Raw genomic sequence first — 16,639 nt, forward strand, 5'->3', positions numbered from 1 at the left:
TCAAATGATTGTGAAGATTAATGAGTAGTCTTTTAGCTGAGTAATTTAGAACAATATCTGGTAATTAATTAAGAATTATCAGTCACAAATACCTTTAGGAAAACAGTATCAAAAAAAGATAACAACAATGATAGTTACTCTGTTGTCATTTAGCTTTTAGACTATTGGAGTACATTAAAAGGAAGTTTAAAAATCAACTTCAAAAACTTAAAAGCACTTTTAATATTCATACTTACAAAAGAAAGAGTAAGCAAATTGGGTTGCTTAGGAAAGACAAAGCACTGTTTAGTACAGATTTGACTACAAATCTGCTTATCACAAAAGAAAATATATTCCTGGCACACTGAGAATGTACTTTATGAAACTGTACATTGCTTTCAATTGAAATGTGTATTATCTAAACCATCTTCTTGTGCTTGAAAATTTAACATTAAATACTAGCTTTTAACTGTCTTTTCAAATGGCCAATTGAAAGTTTGTCTGCTGATTATGAATATAGTTAGAATGTGAAAAAGAAATATGTTCCACAGATTTACACTTCACGCTTAGAATGAACGGTCTCGTCAAATGTTTGAAAGACCATGACGACATGTTGTAAATTAAGTGAATACTGGTAAGAGCATCATGTAAACAAATCTTTAAGAGGGAATTTGGGATAGCAAATATATATATTTTCTAACGGCCTTGACGGAGATATGGAAATCCAAGAGAACTTCCTCAAGTTGTTTATAAACCAGCAGGAAAGGCCAGTTCTATATAATTGACTATATGCTATAGCTAAAATAAGGTATAAAAGTTTTGTTTCTTTGATGTATCTATGTTAGTAACCTTGATGAAAGCATTAAGATAAAAATATGAGTGATATTTTTCAGTACTTTAATCATTTTACAGTTTTTTCTCCATTAAGATTGTGTCCTATTACCAAGTAATTTAAAAAATATTAGTATTTAGATTTAACATGTAGATCAGATATTAAGATTTCAAAATGTTTATTAAGTCCCTGTTGTACACCATTTTAGGATGATGATTGACATTCATCTTAAATATATATTGGGCAAAGATAGTTGTAGGATTTTGAAATTTTACCATACTGTTTTAACATCCTGAATGAGTTTTATAGTGGCAATAATGTGGGTTCTAACTCTTCAGTTTCAAGTCTGCTTGATGTACTCTCTAAGACAGTGCTCTTTAGTATGGGAACATACTTGGCTTTGGAATGGATTACAGTGTTTTTGCTAATAACTTTCTTTGTGCTAGTTATATTAGTAGATCTGGAGGTGGAGTGGCAGTCCGCCTCCACCCCACATTAGGAATATCACTGTTGGTCTTGTTATAAGATGAAAATTTATCCTTACTCTACTAATTATCCAGTGTCTCAGTTTTTTTCTTATTTGAATTTATTTTTAATTTCACTCAAAAATTTTATTTTTTATTTACATTCCGCCACTTCAGACTTTGTTCATTTTTACTTACATGTTTTTCTGGATATTTGCAATGGTTCTGTTTGTCTCTATAACTTGGTACTTTGTGATGCTGGCTCAGAATATACTTAGGTTATTAAAACATTTGTGATTGTTTTCACTTAATGCCTCAGTTCCAGCTTTCATTATTTAAATGTAATTGATTCAGACTTATTCCCGTGTCTGTGATCATAATGACTTACTCTGAATAGTTGTTTTTGATGTTCATTTGTCTGAATTGTTTATATTTCGTAAGAATAGAAAACTTTTCTTTTTTTTAGGTGGGCCTGTCTTATTAATATCACTGATCTGTACTTGCCCAAGAAATTTTGACTGAAAGAATGTTACTTTGTTATATAGGGCAATTTGCTAGATGCATATCTGTCTTAATAGCATAATTTTTGGTAGATCTTTCTATGGGTAGCACAATGCCCGGCATGCTACAGCTGATCAGTACATTTTTGTTGAGTGAATAAATGGGGAATTAATCAGTTAAAATAAAGAACTCAGTTTAAGGAAGGTATTGGCCTTCTGGGTATAAAAGAAATTGATTAATTTTGTTAATGTTACTGTGCCATTTTACTCTTTGGTGTTGAGTACATGCACTTCATTTTGAAATGAGTTCCCAAATATTTGCAGTTAGGAAAAATGTTTATTTCCTAAATATTTTTATTTCAGTTATACCGCATTATGGCAAGAATGTGTTGTGTATGTCATGAGGAAAGGGTAGTTAATAGTTAATAATTTTGTTTACCTTTTACCCATGTGCATGTGCACCTGTGATCCAAAAAGCCCTGTGGATCTTCTTTTGTTATTATCTCCTACCATCCTCTTATATATACTAGGGCTCAATAAAGGTTTCTTGAATGAAGATTCAGTGTATTATATATGTTGTAATAATACAGGTTACAGGAGCAAACAGTTCTAGCACTGATAAGCTGTAATTATGCCTATACCTTCTGCTGGTGTTACCCTGTTTTTTTGAGAGGTGTTCCCATTGAAACACTGGTGGCAGTCGCATAATTGTGACTATAGTAATCCTCGATGGGATAAGAAAACTATAAACCTTTTGACGTTAATAATCACAGCACTCTCTTTTATACTTTTCCTTTTAATTTATGTTTTCCTTTTAGTTGGGTTACAGGCTAAGCGTGATATGGACATGTTCACAGTGCTGAATTCGTAGTAGTCTCTCATATATAACATACAAGTGGAATGAATGGATGTATGGATGGATGAACTGGAACTTTCAGATCATTTGTGATCAGTTCAATTTTGAAAATTATGGTTGACCTTTAGGGAAGGATTGGACCTTTCTTTTTAATTGCTAAAAGAATTTGAATTCTATAGCTTAGTAAGAAAAAGATTTAGTAGCTTTTATATGGAGCTACTGTTATATGTAACATATATAACATATAAGTATATAATATGCATAATATATAAAGTGAACATAATTGATATTTTTTATCTCTGCTGAGGATAAATCATGGGGAAATGGGTTTTTATCTCATTTGAAACAATGTATTACATAGTGCACAAAGCACTTCCCAAGGGTACATACTTAGATCCTAGTAAAATTATAGAGGTCAGTAGAATAGTGTATTCTTTTCCTATATTATATATCTTTAAAAATAGGCTAAATAGTTATGTTCTTGTTGTTGTTTGATGGCATGCCACCTGTTAGCATTAAGATTAGCTGTAATTTTTTAAGTATTTAGATTTTAGTTATTGACTTATGTTTTATTTATCATTTTATGTGATAAAGATATAGGAAAATTATCTTGTTGCATTATATAAACCATGTATTTGAAAAATTAAATATTTTTATTTTATGTTCTATATGCTCTGTTCATTTGTTGGAGCATATTTTGACTGCTTGTATGTTTTTCATTTAGGTCACTTTTGAAATACACAAAGAAAACCTTGCCAATATATTTAGGGAACACCGGGGACAAATTAATGAAGAAATAGGACAGTGTTCTTCAAGTCCAATTCAAGCAGTCTCTGGCATTAGCAGGGGTGTTAATGTTTCAGTAGGACCCCAGCAGTCAGATACAAAGGATTCTCCCTTGTCTTCTCATATCACCGGAAATGGTGATGAAAAGTCAAGTGTTGAGAAGACAAGTTCAGTAGAGTCTGCATCCAGCGTTGAACTGCAAACTTATAATACATCTCATGAAGAAAGGAAAACTGGGCAAGAAAATGAGGAGCTACTGGATGAAGTCCCTTTAGAAGAAACACTGACAAATGAAACAGTTAATACAGGTGATTTAGAAGTATCTTCTGACATAATAGAAGCTGCGACTGTTTCCTCTAATTCTTTTAAAACAACTGACAAAGATACAATGACTGTCAGTGAAGTAACTGCTTCCATAAGTTCTCCTTCAGAAGAGGATGCTTCAGAGGTGCCAGAATTACTGGATAAGTTAATAGTAGAGGAAGAAGATGATGACGATTATGTAGAACTGAAGGTAGAAAGTAGCCCTACTGAGGAAGCCAGTTTGCCCACAGAGCTCCAGGATAATCGTTTGTCTCCAGCTGCATCTGAAGCCAGTGAAAGACTCAATGTGTTTAGTAATGACCACAAATTAATATTTCAAGAAGAACCTGTAAGTAAGAAGCAAACTGACATTGACACTCAAGACCCTAAAGATTCTGGCATCTTGACAATGACAGCATCGGGGTCTTCAGCTACCTCACCAGGCACTACTGCTTCCCAGACAACTGACCAGTCAGACTTTGGTCAGATGCTGGAGGAAGGGGAGAAAACAGCTGACGTTGCTGGAGAAACCAAACTAATTAGTGAGTCTCATGGTAACATACTCGAGTCTCCTACTACTTCTGAGCAGAGGATTGCTAAGTTGGATGTTTCCAGTGTTGCTACAGATACTGAGAGACTGGAATTGAAGGCTAGTGGAAACATGGAAGCATCTCAACCTCATCAACCTGTGCTTGAGGTGATTATATTTATTGTCTTCTTGAAATGTATTTGCATTGATTTAAAATAGAACAAGTGTATATACTTACATTTTATTCTGTTTTGGAGTTGGTTCATATCCTATTTACAATTACATAAATGCAATGTAGATATATATATATATATTTTTTTTTTGCATCTTTAACACCTTTTTATAATTGAAGTATAGTTGATTTACAGTGTTTCAGGTATACAGCAAAGTGATCCCATTATACATGGATATAAATATACTTAAGATTCTTTTCCATTATAGGTTGTTACAAGGTATTGAATATAGTTCCCTGTGTTCCCTGTTGTTTGCATGTTTTATATGTAGTATTTGTATCTGCTAATCCCAAACTCCTAATTTATCCCTCCCCCCCAAAGATTCTGTTTCTTATCTTGAGCACAGACTTGACTTTTGTATGAGTTTGTTAAATGGTAGCTTTTATTGTTATTTTCACAACAGTATCATAAAAAGTTACTACTTTCAAGTTTCAGCATTATCATATTTTTACCTTGTTAAGCAAACATTGGAAATACTTGCCTTTTACCCTTTATTTAATAACTCAGTCACAGTTATCACATTGGTTTTCCAGCAAAACCTAGGACCACCTTCCTGCAGAACCATCTGCTAGTGTATAACCTTATATACAAAGTATATGGTTTAAAGTTGTTCCATGGGGTCTGTTTACTTTTGTAAGAGGGGGGCACCCGTGTGAGACCCAGAGGTCCAGCTTTCTCCCTTGCTGGTACCTCAGAGTGTTTATGACTCAGTGGCTGGTTGCATGTTGTCATTTCCCACTTCATTCAATTCTTCCTCCTTTCTTTTTCATTGGTTTATTCTTTATTCTGTTGTCTTTATTTTTTAGTTTTTCTTAATTCCAGCCAATTTATAATCTAGATATGGCCTTTCTTTCATGCCAGTATTCAAAACCAAGAACTTAATAAAATGCTACATTACCTGGTGATAATACTAACATGGTCCAAGCCAATCACTACTGAATTGTGGTAGTTCAGCATTTTTATAACTTTACTTTAAATGTTTTAATAATGTATTAATGTTATTACTCCTTGATAATTTTTCTCTAATTTGGTTCCTTAGTATCTATGGTTCCTTACTTAGTGTATGTGTATTAGTATTTAATAGATGAATTGGGTAGAAGCTATACAATTATATACCCATGCCTTCCATTGAAGTTGAACTTGATTTTATTACTCTTTTAAATTGTTTCCGTTAGATGTCAAGGCAGCAGGAGCAGCCAGGGCAAGGAATTGCACCAGACGCAGTTAATGGGCAAAGGAGGGATTCCAGATCTGCGTTTCGTATTCCTGAGTTCAAATGGTCTCCGATGCATCAGCGTTTGCTCACTGATCTCTTATTTTCAATAGAAACAGATATACAGATGTGGAGAAGGTTTGTCCGTATATTTATTATGGTAGCTCTGTATAGATTTTAGTCTTTGTTTTCAAAGAAATTTATACATTTAACGTTTTGTAAGTAATTTCAGTCATTGGATTGAAAAATAGAGTATAAATTATTTCTATCATAGGGTTTTATTGAATTAACGTTCATTCTTTGTTATAAAAATGAGCTACCATATTTGGATTGCAAGAATTTGAAAATCAATTATTTTTCTTTTAAAAAATTTGCTGAAAGTCTTCTGTAGCATATTTTATAGCATATAATATGCCCAAATGGGTTTATTCCTAGAAGTACTAAACAAAATTGGGATTTATTTAAAACATCTAATTTTCCAATGTATTTTTGGTAGAAAAAGTCTGTTTTTCAGATTATCCTTCATTGTTTGATTTGTGATTTTAAAAAACCTAATTTGTTTATTGTTGTTTATATGCTACTCTTATTTTGTTTAAAAATGTGCTTTATGACATTATCTAAGAAAGTGTTACTAGAAAATTCATTTTTAATAGTACCTTTAGCACTATTTACCTCTTAACTTTTGCTACATGACTTCTTAATTTTGTTCCTACATAAAAATAGTTTAGTTCAACTTTTATATCAAGTGTAAGTTGAATCCTATTAATGGTTCAACACTGAGAAAGGGTGTGGATAGTAACTACTGATATGAATGGTCTACATCTTCTGAGGAAGTATACACCCCCCAAAATGCCTGCTGCATCATTATCTTTCCTCAGCTTTCAAGATGAAGCAAAAGCACCTTATCCTCCCTCCCCTGAAGTAGGCAAAGTGTGATTTCCTTTCTTTAGCTTTATCAGTAAACATCATTTATCTTTGGACAGCCATTCAACAAAGACAGTTATGGACTTCGTGAATAGCAGTGATAATGTCATCTTTGTACACAACACAATTCATCTCATCTCTCAAGTGATGGACAATATGGTCATGGCTTGTGGGGGTATACTGCCATTGCTTTCAGCTGCTACATCGGCTACAGTAAGGACATAACTACTATATAAAATTGGTGTGAAAACATGACTTATGCATTTTTTATTGATTAAAACTTGAATGTGGTAGTTACTATGAATCATAGGTTCTATAATTCAAAAGCAACAGAATCTTTTACAATTACCTGAAAGGACCTTAGAATCTGTTCCAGGAATCAAAGGACTAAAAAGAATGTTGAATTCTTAGGGATGAGTCAGCTAGTGAGAAATATGATTGACAGTATTTCACCTGTATGTACGCCTCTTTTTTTAGATGAAATGATAATGAAATCACTCTACTGAACTAGATTTCTGAAAGCCTGGCTTTTTATAAAATTTAGAAATTTGGGGAATGTGTCTCATAAAATTGGATTTTTGGCAGAATATAGATGTAAATGTCAAACTTTATTCCTTACAGCATGAGCTGGAGAATATTGAACCTACTCAAGGCCTTTCAGTAGAAGCCTCTGTGACATTTTTGCAGAGACTAATCAGTCTTGTGGATGTGCTTATATTTGCAAGTTCTCTTGGCTTTACTGAAATTGAAGCTGAAAAAAATATGTCATCTGGAGGAATTTTGCGGCAGTGTCTCCGACTGGGTGAGCTGTTAAAATCCATTACTTAGGAATTTACTTAAAATTTTTTCAGTAATCCAGACATACTAAATTGAATATTTTCTTTCTCCTGTTGGTGGGAAAATGTGTGCTAGGCAATTTGTCTTTTGCTACTTTTTAACCTCCAAAGAATGGAGAGCTGTATCTGTACTATGCTATAGTAGTGGTTGTGAAGTTGCATAGAGGAGAAAGGACATTGTTTGAAAATTCTGCTAGGTTGATTCTGGTTGGCATTACCTCCCCTGCCCCATCTTTTTTTTGCTTTAAAGTAATGCTTCCCATACTTTAAGATGATTCATACACATAAATGACCAGAGTGTCTTGTTAAAATGCTGATTAGATTATATGAGTCTGGGATGAGGCCTAAGATCGTCTCTCTCGCATGTCCCAGGTAACGTTGATGCTGCTTCTCTTACAAACACACTTGAGTAGCAAGGTTCTAAACTAGCATCATTCAAGATCAGCCTTTATTCACACATGTTATGATAATTTGTTGAAGCAGTTAATAAAATTATTAAATCTCTGTTCTTCTCCTGGAAGCAGTTTGTCCTTAGGTAAAAGTTGAAATAAATGAAATGAATTTTTAGTAATATCTGAACTTTCTTCAGTGAAGCAAGATAATTTTTCTCTCTGCAGCAAATTTCCTTTAACTAATTGTAAATACTGAGACTTTGTTAATGATTTACTTATTAACTTGAGAGAAGTAGGTGTAGGGAGGGGGACCAAGAAATGGAAGCAAAATCTTTAGGTACCTTGGCCATAGGAAGACAGATCAGAAATAAGGCACCTATGAAAATACAATATCAGCAGTTGAAAATCTAATTAGTTAATGAAATATTTTCCCATATTTAGCAAGAGTATCTGTTATATAAACAGATGTGCTTGTACTTAGATTCTTTTGGTGCAATAATTATTTTCACTGAAAATGCTATTCAGAGTACGTAGGATACTCTAAAGAGCTTGGTATACTATTTTTAGAAAGTTGTTTTAAAATTCTCATTGAGAGAGATTCAAATGGTGAGTACAACCAAACAAAAGCTGTTATTTATTGACTACAGTCATTTGTCATTATTGCTGATTTTCACAGTGAGCCTGCAACCATTTTCTTTCATTCAATTATTTTATTCAGTTCTATATTCTTCCTTTTATTCATGAGGGAATTTGAGATCAGAGAAGTTAGGAAACTTACTGAAAATTCAAAAGCTATAAATCTGTCAAGTTGGAATTTAAATATAGTTTAACTAGTGTTCCCTACACTTTCTATTATAGAATACAGCCTTAAACTTTGTATCAGTAATATACTTAAAATGTTTAGAATCCATTGCTTTTATATTTAGAATCCATTGCTTTTATGTATGCCATTTGTAAACCTTTCCACTTTCCTACAAAGAGTACATTTTTAGAATCCAAATGTTTTGATCCTGAGGCTGAGGGTGAGAAGGTAGGATGGCAACAGTAAGAATAAGTTGTACTACTGAGAGTGATTGATATTTGGCCATCTGCTGTGGTTTTTGAGCTTGTAATGTGGATGCAAACCTGATTTTATACAACCTGTGACAAACGTAGTAGAAAAATTATTTTCCTGGGCCTGATTCCAAATTTGACAGAGTTGTGTTGCATATTCTCTCTCCCTCCCCCTTCTTTACTATGTTCCTTCCTTCCTTTTCTCCAGCTTCTTTTACTCTTTTGGCACCTTTCTGAACACTTTCCCTTTTCAATTCTGTGCCTGCTAAGCATATGATAGTCTGATGGTACTTAGAGTTCCCACTTAAGTTTGCTACTTTGTTCCTAATTTGCTCTCCCATTCTAGTTGAGTTCAGATACCTTCAGTGTTACCAATTTGTTTGGGAATTGAGATGATTGCATGATAGAAAGCAATTCGTGATCAATTATGTATTACCTGTTTTGTCATTTAAAACTCAACAACTTGTAAGTAACCTGAGTTAACTGCCTGATTAGTGAGCTGTTTAGAGAGGTAATTGTGGACTGTACATTAATCACAGTCTCTTTTCTGTTGCCTATTTTTCAAATAGTTTTAATGAAAGCCAGTAAGAGGTAGACCCTATAAATAGTCCTTTTAATGCTATACCCCTATCATTCTCTGTTAGTAATGATAAACATTATAAGAAAAACTTGCAAGTTTCTAGTTTAACTATTTTACTTTAATGAAGGTAACAGAGGGTTATTATCCTGGACTAGTTGATGGCAGTGTGATTTACTTTCTTTATTCTTACACCTTTTTTTCAATTCTTTTTTTCCCCTATCTTTTCCTCCTTAAAAGATCATTTCATGTAGCTAAGATGAGATCTGAGAAACAGTAGAGTGTTTATTAAGATTATTGAACTTGTTTTCTGTTAGCAGTGGACCCTAATAGGGTAGCTAACAGTCGCAAAACAGACAGGTGATAAAGTCCAGGGACATTTTAGGAATTTGCTGAAGGTAATCTGTTTCAAAGATGATCTTATGTAACTTGTATAGATGATTTTTATCAGTTCCATAATCTTAAATGCAATTTTTTTCTTGCCCAATTTTTTCCTTAAATTACAGTGTGTGCAGTGGCAGTAAGGAATTGTTTAGAGTGTCAGCAGCATTTACAGCTGAAAAGTAGAGGTGATACAGCTAAAGGCCAGAAAACAATACCCAGCCTGATTCCCATGGGGAAATCTGCAGCAAAGGTAAGCGTACAGAATAATTAATTCAAGTTTAAAAATTGCTCTCTTATTTTATGATTAAGATCTTAAATATATTTGTCCATTTCAACATAAAGTTAAGTAAATCTGACAGAGGTCTTAAAATAATTATCTTAGTCTGGGGACATAACCTTCAATGTTTGTGTTTAAATATACAGTAAGTAAAGATTTGCTTATACTTAATCTTGTCTGTTTTTCTTTCTTTTTTTTTTTTATTGAGTTATAGTCAGTTTACAATGTTGTGTCAATTTCCAGTGTAGAGCACAATTTTTCAGTTATACATGAACATACATATATTCATTGTTGCATTCTTTTTCACTGTGAGCTACCATCAGATCTTGTATATATTTCCCTATGCTATACAGTATAATCTTATTTAACTATTCTACACATACCTGTCGGTATCTACAAATTTCGAACTTCCAGTCTGTCCCTTCCCACCCTCCTCCCTCATGGCAACCACAAGTTTGTATTCTATGTCTTAGAGTCTGTTTCTGTTGTGTATTTATGTTCATTTGTCTTTTTCTTTTTTCTTTAAGATTCCACATACGAGCGATCTCATATGGTATTTTTCTTTTTCTGGCTTACTTCACTTAGGATGACATTCTCAAGGGACATCCATGTTGCTGCAAATGGCGTTGTCACTTTTATGGCTGAATAGTATTCCATTGTATAAATATACCACATCTTCTTTATCCAGTCATCTGTCGATGGACATTTAGGCTGTTACCATGTTTTGGCTATTGTAAATAGTGATGCTATGAACATTGGGGTGCAGGTGTCTTTTTAAAGTAGGGTTCCTTCTGGTTATACGTTTTCCATGTTTAGTTTCCTTGTGTCCATGTTACCTTGTCTTTCAGATAAGTCAGTTTGTATTTCATGTACTTGGTGAGTCAGCACGCAGTTTCTTTTTTCCTTCATGACTGCTTGCTACACCTCCCACCTCTATCCTGGCATCCAAAAAACTGAAGAGAGAAAGAAGTAGGAAAATAAACTGAGGAAAACAGTATTATAGCCTATGGAATACGTGTTTATTTTTAAAAATGTCTGTGTAATGTACATTTTTTTTTTGTCTTAATTAGAGTCCACTGGACATTGTAACTGGTGGTATGTCTCCAGTAAGAGATTTTGACAGGCTTCTGCAAGACATGGATATTAATCGGCTTAGAGCAGTTGTCTTCAGAGACATAGTAAGTTACTGTATTTCTTTTACAAAATATATCAGCTAATAGCATATTTCCTCATAGGCCCGAAGAGTGAATACTCGTTGTGATATAAAATAGTCGAGTAGAGATAGGAGGGCCTAGATGCAAGTTCTCTTGACAGTAATTTTAGAATCTTAGAATATCGGAAAGTATTAATTATATAATTGGAGCTAATATATCAGAGTAAAGATACTAAAAAGAATAACACATTATTACATAGTAAGCACTGTAAGTGCTTTATATGTTCTCATTAGTTCCAACAACGTCTTGAGTCGTGTACTTTTGTAATTCCCATTTTATAAATGAGGAATTAGAGGCACAGAGAGTGCGACTAACTTGTTCAAGCCAATGGAACTAGTAAATGATAGGATTCAGACCCAGCGATCTATGCTCTGAAAGTTTTGTATGATATGAAAGTATATGATGAAATGTGTGGTGTTTTTAATTTTTTAAAGATGAAAAATAGTTTTATTTTAGCTAGTTTGATATATAATATGGCAGAGTCTGGTGCAGAAAATGTAACATTATTTAAGAAAGTATAAAGATGAGAATAAAAATCACTTGTGATCCTACTCGCTGGGATTTGGAGTATTCTCATTCATATTTATTGAACACTTGCTGTGTGTTACGTTTTGGCTGCTCAATATTACATATAAGTTTTTTAAAAAATATAAACTTTATAACTTCCATTTTAAATTCTCCCTCCTCTTTCTCCAGTGCTTTAGTCCTCTCTTGATTCTTCACTGTTTTATACATGTATACAATTTAATAGTAGTTACAGATAATACTTATTAGCTATAATTACCATTATTGCACACTTACAGCATATTAAGCATAGAACTGGATGCTCTATTTGTATTACCTCATTTAATTCACAGAATAATCCTATAAGAAAAAAGCACTATTAGCTTAAATAATCGCCTTAAGATCACACAAGTATTAAGAGGTAGAAGTGGGTTAAGGACCTTGGGAATCTGATTCTTGGGATTTCGATCTTAACCGTTATGCTATACTGCCTCACTTGACCTCACTTTTTTGCTTTTTGGTTGCTATTATTGAGAATTATTATTCTTATTAATTAAGAAATATTATTTCTTACTAATTAAGAGACCATCAACTTTTGTTTTTTTCTGCACCCAGTGACTGGTTCATTTTGGGACCAAATATTGCTTCCTTTTCTCCCCACTCTCTTTTCTTGAGCAGGTGTTGTCTGTTGCCCTATAACTTTGTATTTCCTAGAGTGATCTTTAAAAATCTAGAATAAATGACATACCTCTTTGGCTTTAAAACTTCTGTAATGGCTTTCCATAGCATTTAAAATGAAATAAAAACTCCTCACCCTGGCTCTATACAATTTGGCTCTTTCAAATGTTCTAATAATTTATTACATCACAGTATTTGGACAGAGAATCAGAGTGTCTCCTCTGTCTACCTTATCATTTCTGACATTAACAAATAATTTTAATTTTTTGGTAATTGTGAAAGTTACATAATCACCTTATAGAAGTTTTCAAAAAGAGAAAAGACCATATTTTCCAAACAATATCCCAGAGGCGCTTCTAGCATAAGCAAACTTTGAAGAAAAAAGAAATGACCTAAGACTGGGGATATAAAAAAATTAGTACCCTGAGGTTAAGAGTTAAGGTTTTTAATCACTCTAATGCTAGTTCAGATTTGCTTTTTCATTTACTGTATGCCCTTAGGCAACTTACTTAACTTCTCTAAGCCTCATGTTGTGTGAACAGGTTAATGAATGTATATGAAGTACATAGCACAATGCCCGACTCATAGTAAGTATTCAATAAATGACAGTTTCAATTGAAAACAAATTTGTTTCAGGAGTTAGGACCTATGGGATATTTTTTATGGGCACAGATCAGGCATACGCTATAAACTTCATACTGTAGTTAGTAAACATTGAACATATTAATGGGCTAATTAAGGATTTGGATAGGCATACATAATTTATAATGAATTAAGAATACCAAGTAAGTTATATGCCTACATTTTTAATGTCGATATCGTTAGTAGCAGTTACTGTAATAGATGTAGGATTGCATAGCAGAGGAACACAGGCACTTCTGGAGGAAAGAGATGGTTAATAAAAAAGGAAAAATACACATTTGTCTTTTCCCTCAAGACTAATATACATGAACCTAAAAAGTACCTAAGATTTTTGTCAGATTATAAACATGTCTGATAATTCTATCAAGTGGTTATGCAGGTAGAACCTGAAATCTCATTTTTTCCTGTGAAGTTGTATCTAAAACTTTTCATACTCATTAATTGTTAACTTTTAGTTTCATTTGTACCACTTGTTTCCTTTTATTTATCTGCTAGGCAACAATGTTCTTTGTTTTCTTCATCTTAAATTTATCTGCTAGTTGGGGCACCGTTAGTTTGCAGTATTTAATGGATGAATTTGAGTTTCTCCTTTAAATTAATTAAGTTCCAAGCTGTTTTGAAAAGTTACCAAAATTAGTGATGTGTTAGGATTCCTTGGAAAATGGGGAATTTCACTAGATGAAGAGATCACTGATACACAGATATGCAGGTGATCTGTAGAGCTGAGACGAAGCCAGGATCTTTCTAGAGGTCAATCTAGTTTGCCTCTTTATTTGCTGGCAAACACTGTAGTTTCAATCCTGGGTGCGTGGTTGTCTGTACTATTTTAAAATACTCTTGAGGATTTCTTTGGCATCCAGTTCTGTGTCTGATAACCTTACTTTTTTTATCTTGAGTGTTTTATCTTTTAGAAAAACTGTTACTGTGATTTTTTAAAAACATTTTAATTCTTATGGTTAGAAGTAAACATAATTATTCATTTATAATGATAATTGCTATTTGATTAATCTTATAAAGTATATTAGGACATATCTCTTCAGGTTGAGTCACTTAATTTAAGAAAATGAACCACATTCTCTCTCTCCATGTTTTACAAGCATAAAACTTCACGTTTACAGGCATTTTTCCAAAAGCCTTTGCCTAATCTTTGCTTGGATGAATTTATTACTATTTTCTGTGTATATTGAAAGATTTGTTAATGTGTTTTGTATTTAATATTGTCAGGTAAAATGAGTTAAAATGTGTTATTTAATAGTGGCATGATCAATTCATTTTCTTTTCCCCCAGGAGGACAGCAAACAAGCTCAATTTTTAGCCTTGGCAGTTGTATACTTTATCTCTGTTCTTATGGTCTCGAAGTACAGAGACATTTTGGAACCCCACAATGAAAGGCATAGCCAGTCATTTAAGAAATCTGGTAGTGAAAGTGGAAATTTATCACTCCCTGGTAAGTTTCCATGTTTTATTCCCTAACATCCAAAGTTCAAATAAAACATTACCTACTTATGATTTAGTTAAGATACTCTTTCTGGAATTTAAATCCATTTATGTATAAAGTGAGAGCATTCATTTGTTTTTATTAGTAACTAAATATTTTAAGTACCATGTAGTTAATTGCAATTGGGAGATAATTTCTTTTATGAGCCATCTAATTGAAAGATAAGTGAAAAAATGTTATTCTTCACAAATAAAGTAGTAAACATTTTTATTTACCTTAGCATTTGTTGTGGAGAAAAAGTAACTTATATTTTCTTATTAGAGACAGATTTGTTGACAAATAACTGTAATGATTGAAGTAGCTGCCAGTTATAAGATGTACAGTTAGAGAAGCAGCCGTTGTAGTTGTAGAAGTAGCTCCTTCCCAGCAGAGGTGATTTGCTTATCCAGTATGTGTTCATTCAGTGCCTGCTAGATACTTGTTCACTATGAACAAAGGAAGAAGTCTGCCCTCATGGAGCTTATGTTCTAGTGAGTGGATTTTTTTTGTTTTTGTTTTTGTTTTTGTTTTACTTGTGGAAAAATAAATCACACTTTATTTTAACATATGCTGGTAGAAGCAGCACTTACAGCATTAAAACAAGTCTTTTAACAGCCTGGATCATGTGGAAGATGACCTAAGATTGTGGTGGATTGCACAATAATGTCCTAACCGCCCCCCCCAAACAACCGCAACACAACAACAAAAAGGACAACAGCAACAACGAAAACAGGAGTCAGAATTGATTTATGTTTCTGAAATTAACACTTGGGATTGTTTTAAGACTGTGCCCTACAGGGCAAGGAAAACCAGTGTTCTGGTTATGTACTGCTATGTAGCACACTGCCTTGACGCTAAAACCACGACTGTTTTCGTCTTTTTATCCTGACTTTGTGAATTTGATTTGGACAAAGCACACTGGTAATGATTCACCCCTGCTCCAGATGATGTTTGCTGGGGTTGAAAGCCTGAGATGGATCTTCTGCTCATGTATCTAGTGTCTGAGCTAGGATGGCCTCAAGAGCTAGGGCTGACTGACTGCAGTGGCTTGGCTGGATTTGTATGTGTGGGGCCTTGATACTTGTTCTCAGCTGAATTCTGTGGTTTTGCTCCATTAGTTAGGAGGTCCTCTTCCTCTTTATGTGGTCTCTATGCATGTTCTCTCTATCAGGGTAGCCAGATTGCTTACAGAGATGTGCAGGGATTCTGAGAATGCACAAGCTGCCTGACATTCTTAAAGGCTGGGCACAGACCTGGCCCAGTGCTCTGTCTCTCACATTCTACTGGTTAAAGTAAGTCAGGCCCAGCCCAGATTCAAGGACTTCTCAAGGGGGTGAATGCCAGGAGGCATGGGCCTGTAGAACCATTCATGTGACAGTCTGACATAACCAGTTAGGGGGATATTGCAGTAATCTAGACAAGAGGTGATGTGGGGATGGACTGGGGTGGTAGCTGTAGAGCTGGTGAGACTCTGTCAGATTCTGGATGTGTTCTGATGGTGAGAAAACAGGATTTTAAAATATTGGGTGTGGATATGTGAAAGGTGGAAGGTAGTCAAGAATGATTATAAAGTATAGTGGAACAGACTGAAGGTAAAACATATTCAAGGAAAGATAAGAAACTCAGTTTTCAGCATACTGAGTTTGAGATGTCTTTTAGACATAGAAGATGTAGAATAGGCAGTTACAGATAACAGTCTGAATTTTTTTTTGACATAGTGGTTTTTAGAACTTTGAGAGTGAATGAGACCACAAAGGGAATAAATGTTGCCAGAAAAAAATAAATGGGGTAAGAACTAAGTCCCTCTGATTTAAGAAATCAGGGAGAGAAAGAAGTGAAGAAAATTGAGGAACAATCAGTGAGAGAGTTGATGAAAAACCAGATGAGCGTGGTGTCCTGTAAGCTGAGTGAATACAGTGTTATCACGCTGGAGGGAATAACTAGTTGCTGCAGCTGTGTCAAGTGATGTGAGGACTGAGAACTGAC

The 16,639-nt window shown here is 33.9% G+C and overlaps 1 protein-coding gene across 5 annotated transcripts in view; it reads left to right on the plus strand.

Moving 5' to 3' along the window:
- LRBA (LPS responsive beige-like anchor protein) overlaps positions 1-16,639 on the plus strand; it is a 620,799-nt gene that overhangs the window by 136,628 nt on the left and 467,532 nt on the right. For all 5 annotated transcript variants that reach the window (XM_031464854.2, XM_064490742.1, XM_064490851.1 and 2 more), the window contains exons 23-29: positions 3,356-4,417; positions 5,658-5,833; positions 6,679-6,832; positions 7,241-7,421; positions 9,984-10,111; positions 11,209-11,316; positions 14,464-14,623. In XM_031464854.2, coding sequence (XP_031320714.2) covers positions 3,356-4,417; positions 5,658-5,833; positions 6,679-6,832; positions 7,241-7,421; positions 9,984-10,111; positions 11,209-11,316; positions 14,464-14,623 — 1,969 coding nt within the window. The remainder of the gene's footprint in view (positions 1-3,355; positions 4,418-5,657; positions 5,834-6,678; positions 6,833-7,240; positions 7,422-9,983; positions 10,112-11,208; positions 11,317-14,463; positions 14,624-16,639) is intronic.

The sequence above is a fragment of the Camelus dromedarius genome, chromosome 1, assembly GCF_036321535.1.
Source record: "Camelus dromedarius isolate mCamDro1 chromosome 1, mCamDro1.pat, whole genome shotgun sequence".
Taxonomy (NCBI): domain Eukaryota; kingdom Metazoa; phylum Chordata; class Mammalia; order Artiodactyla; family Camelidae; genus Camelus; species Camelus dromedarius.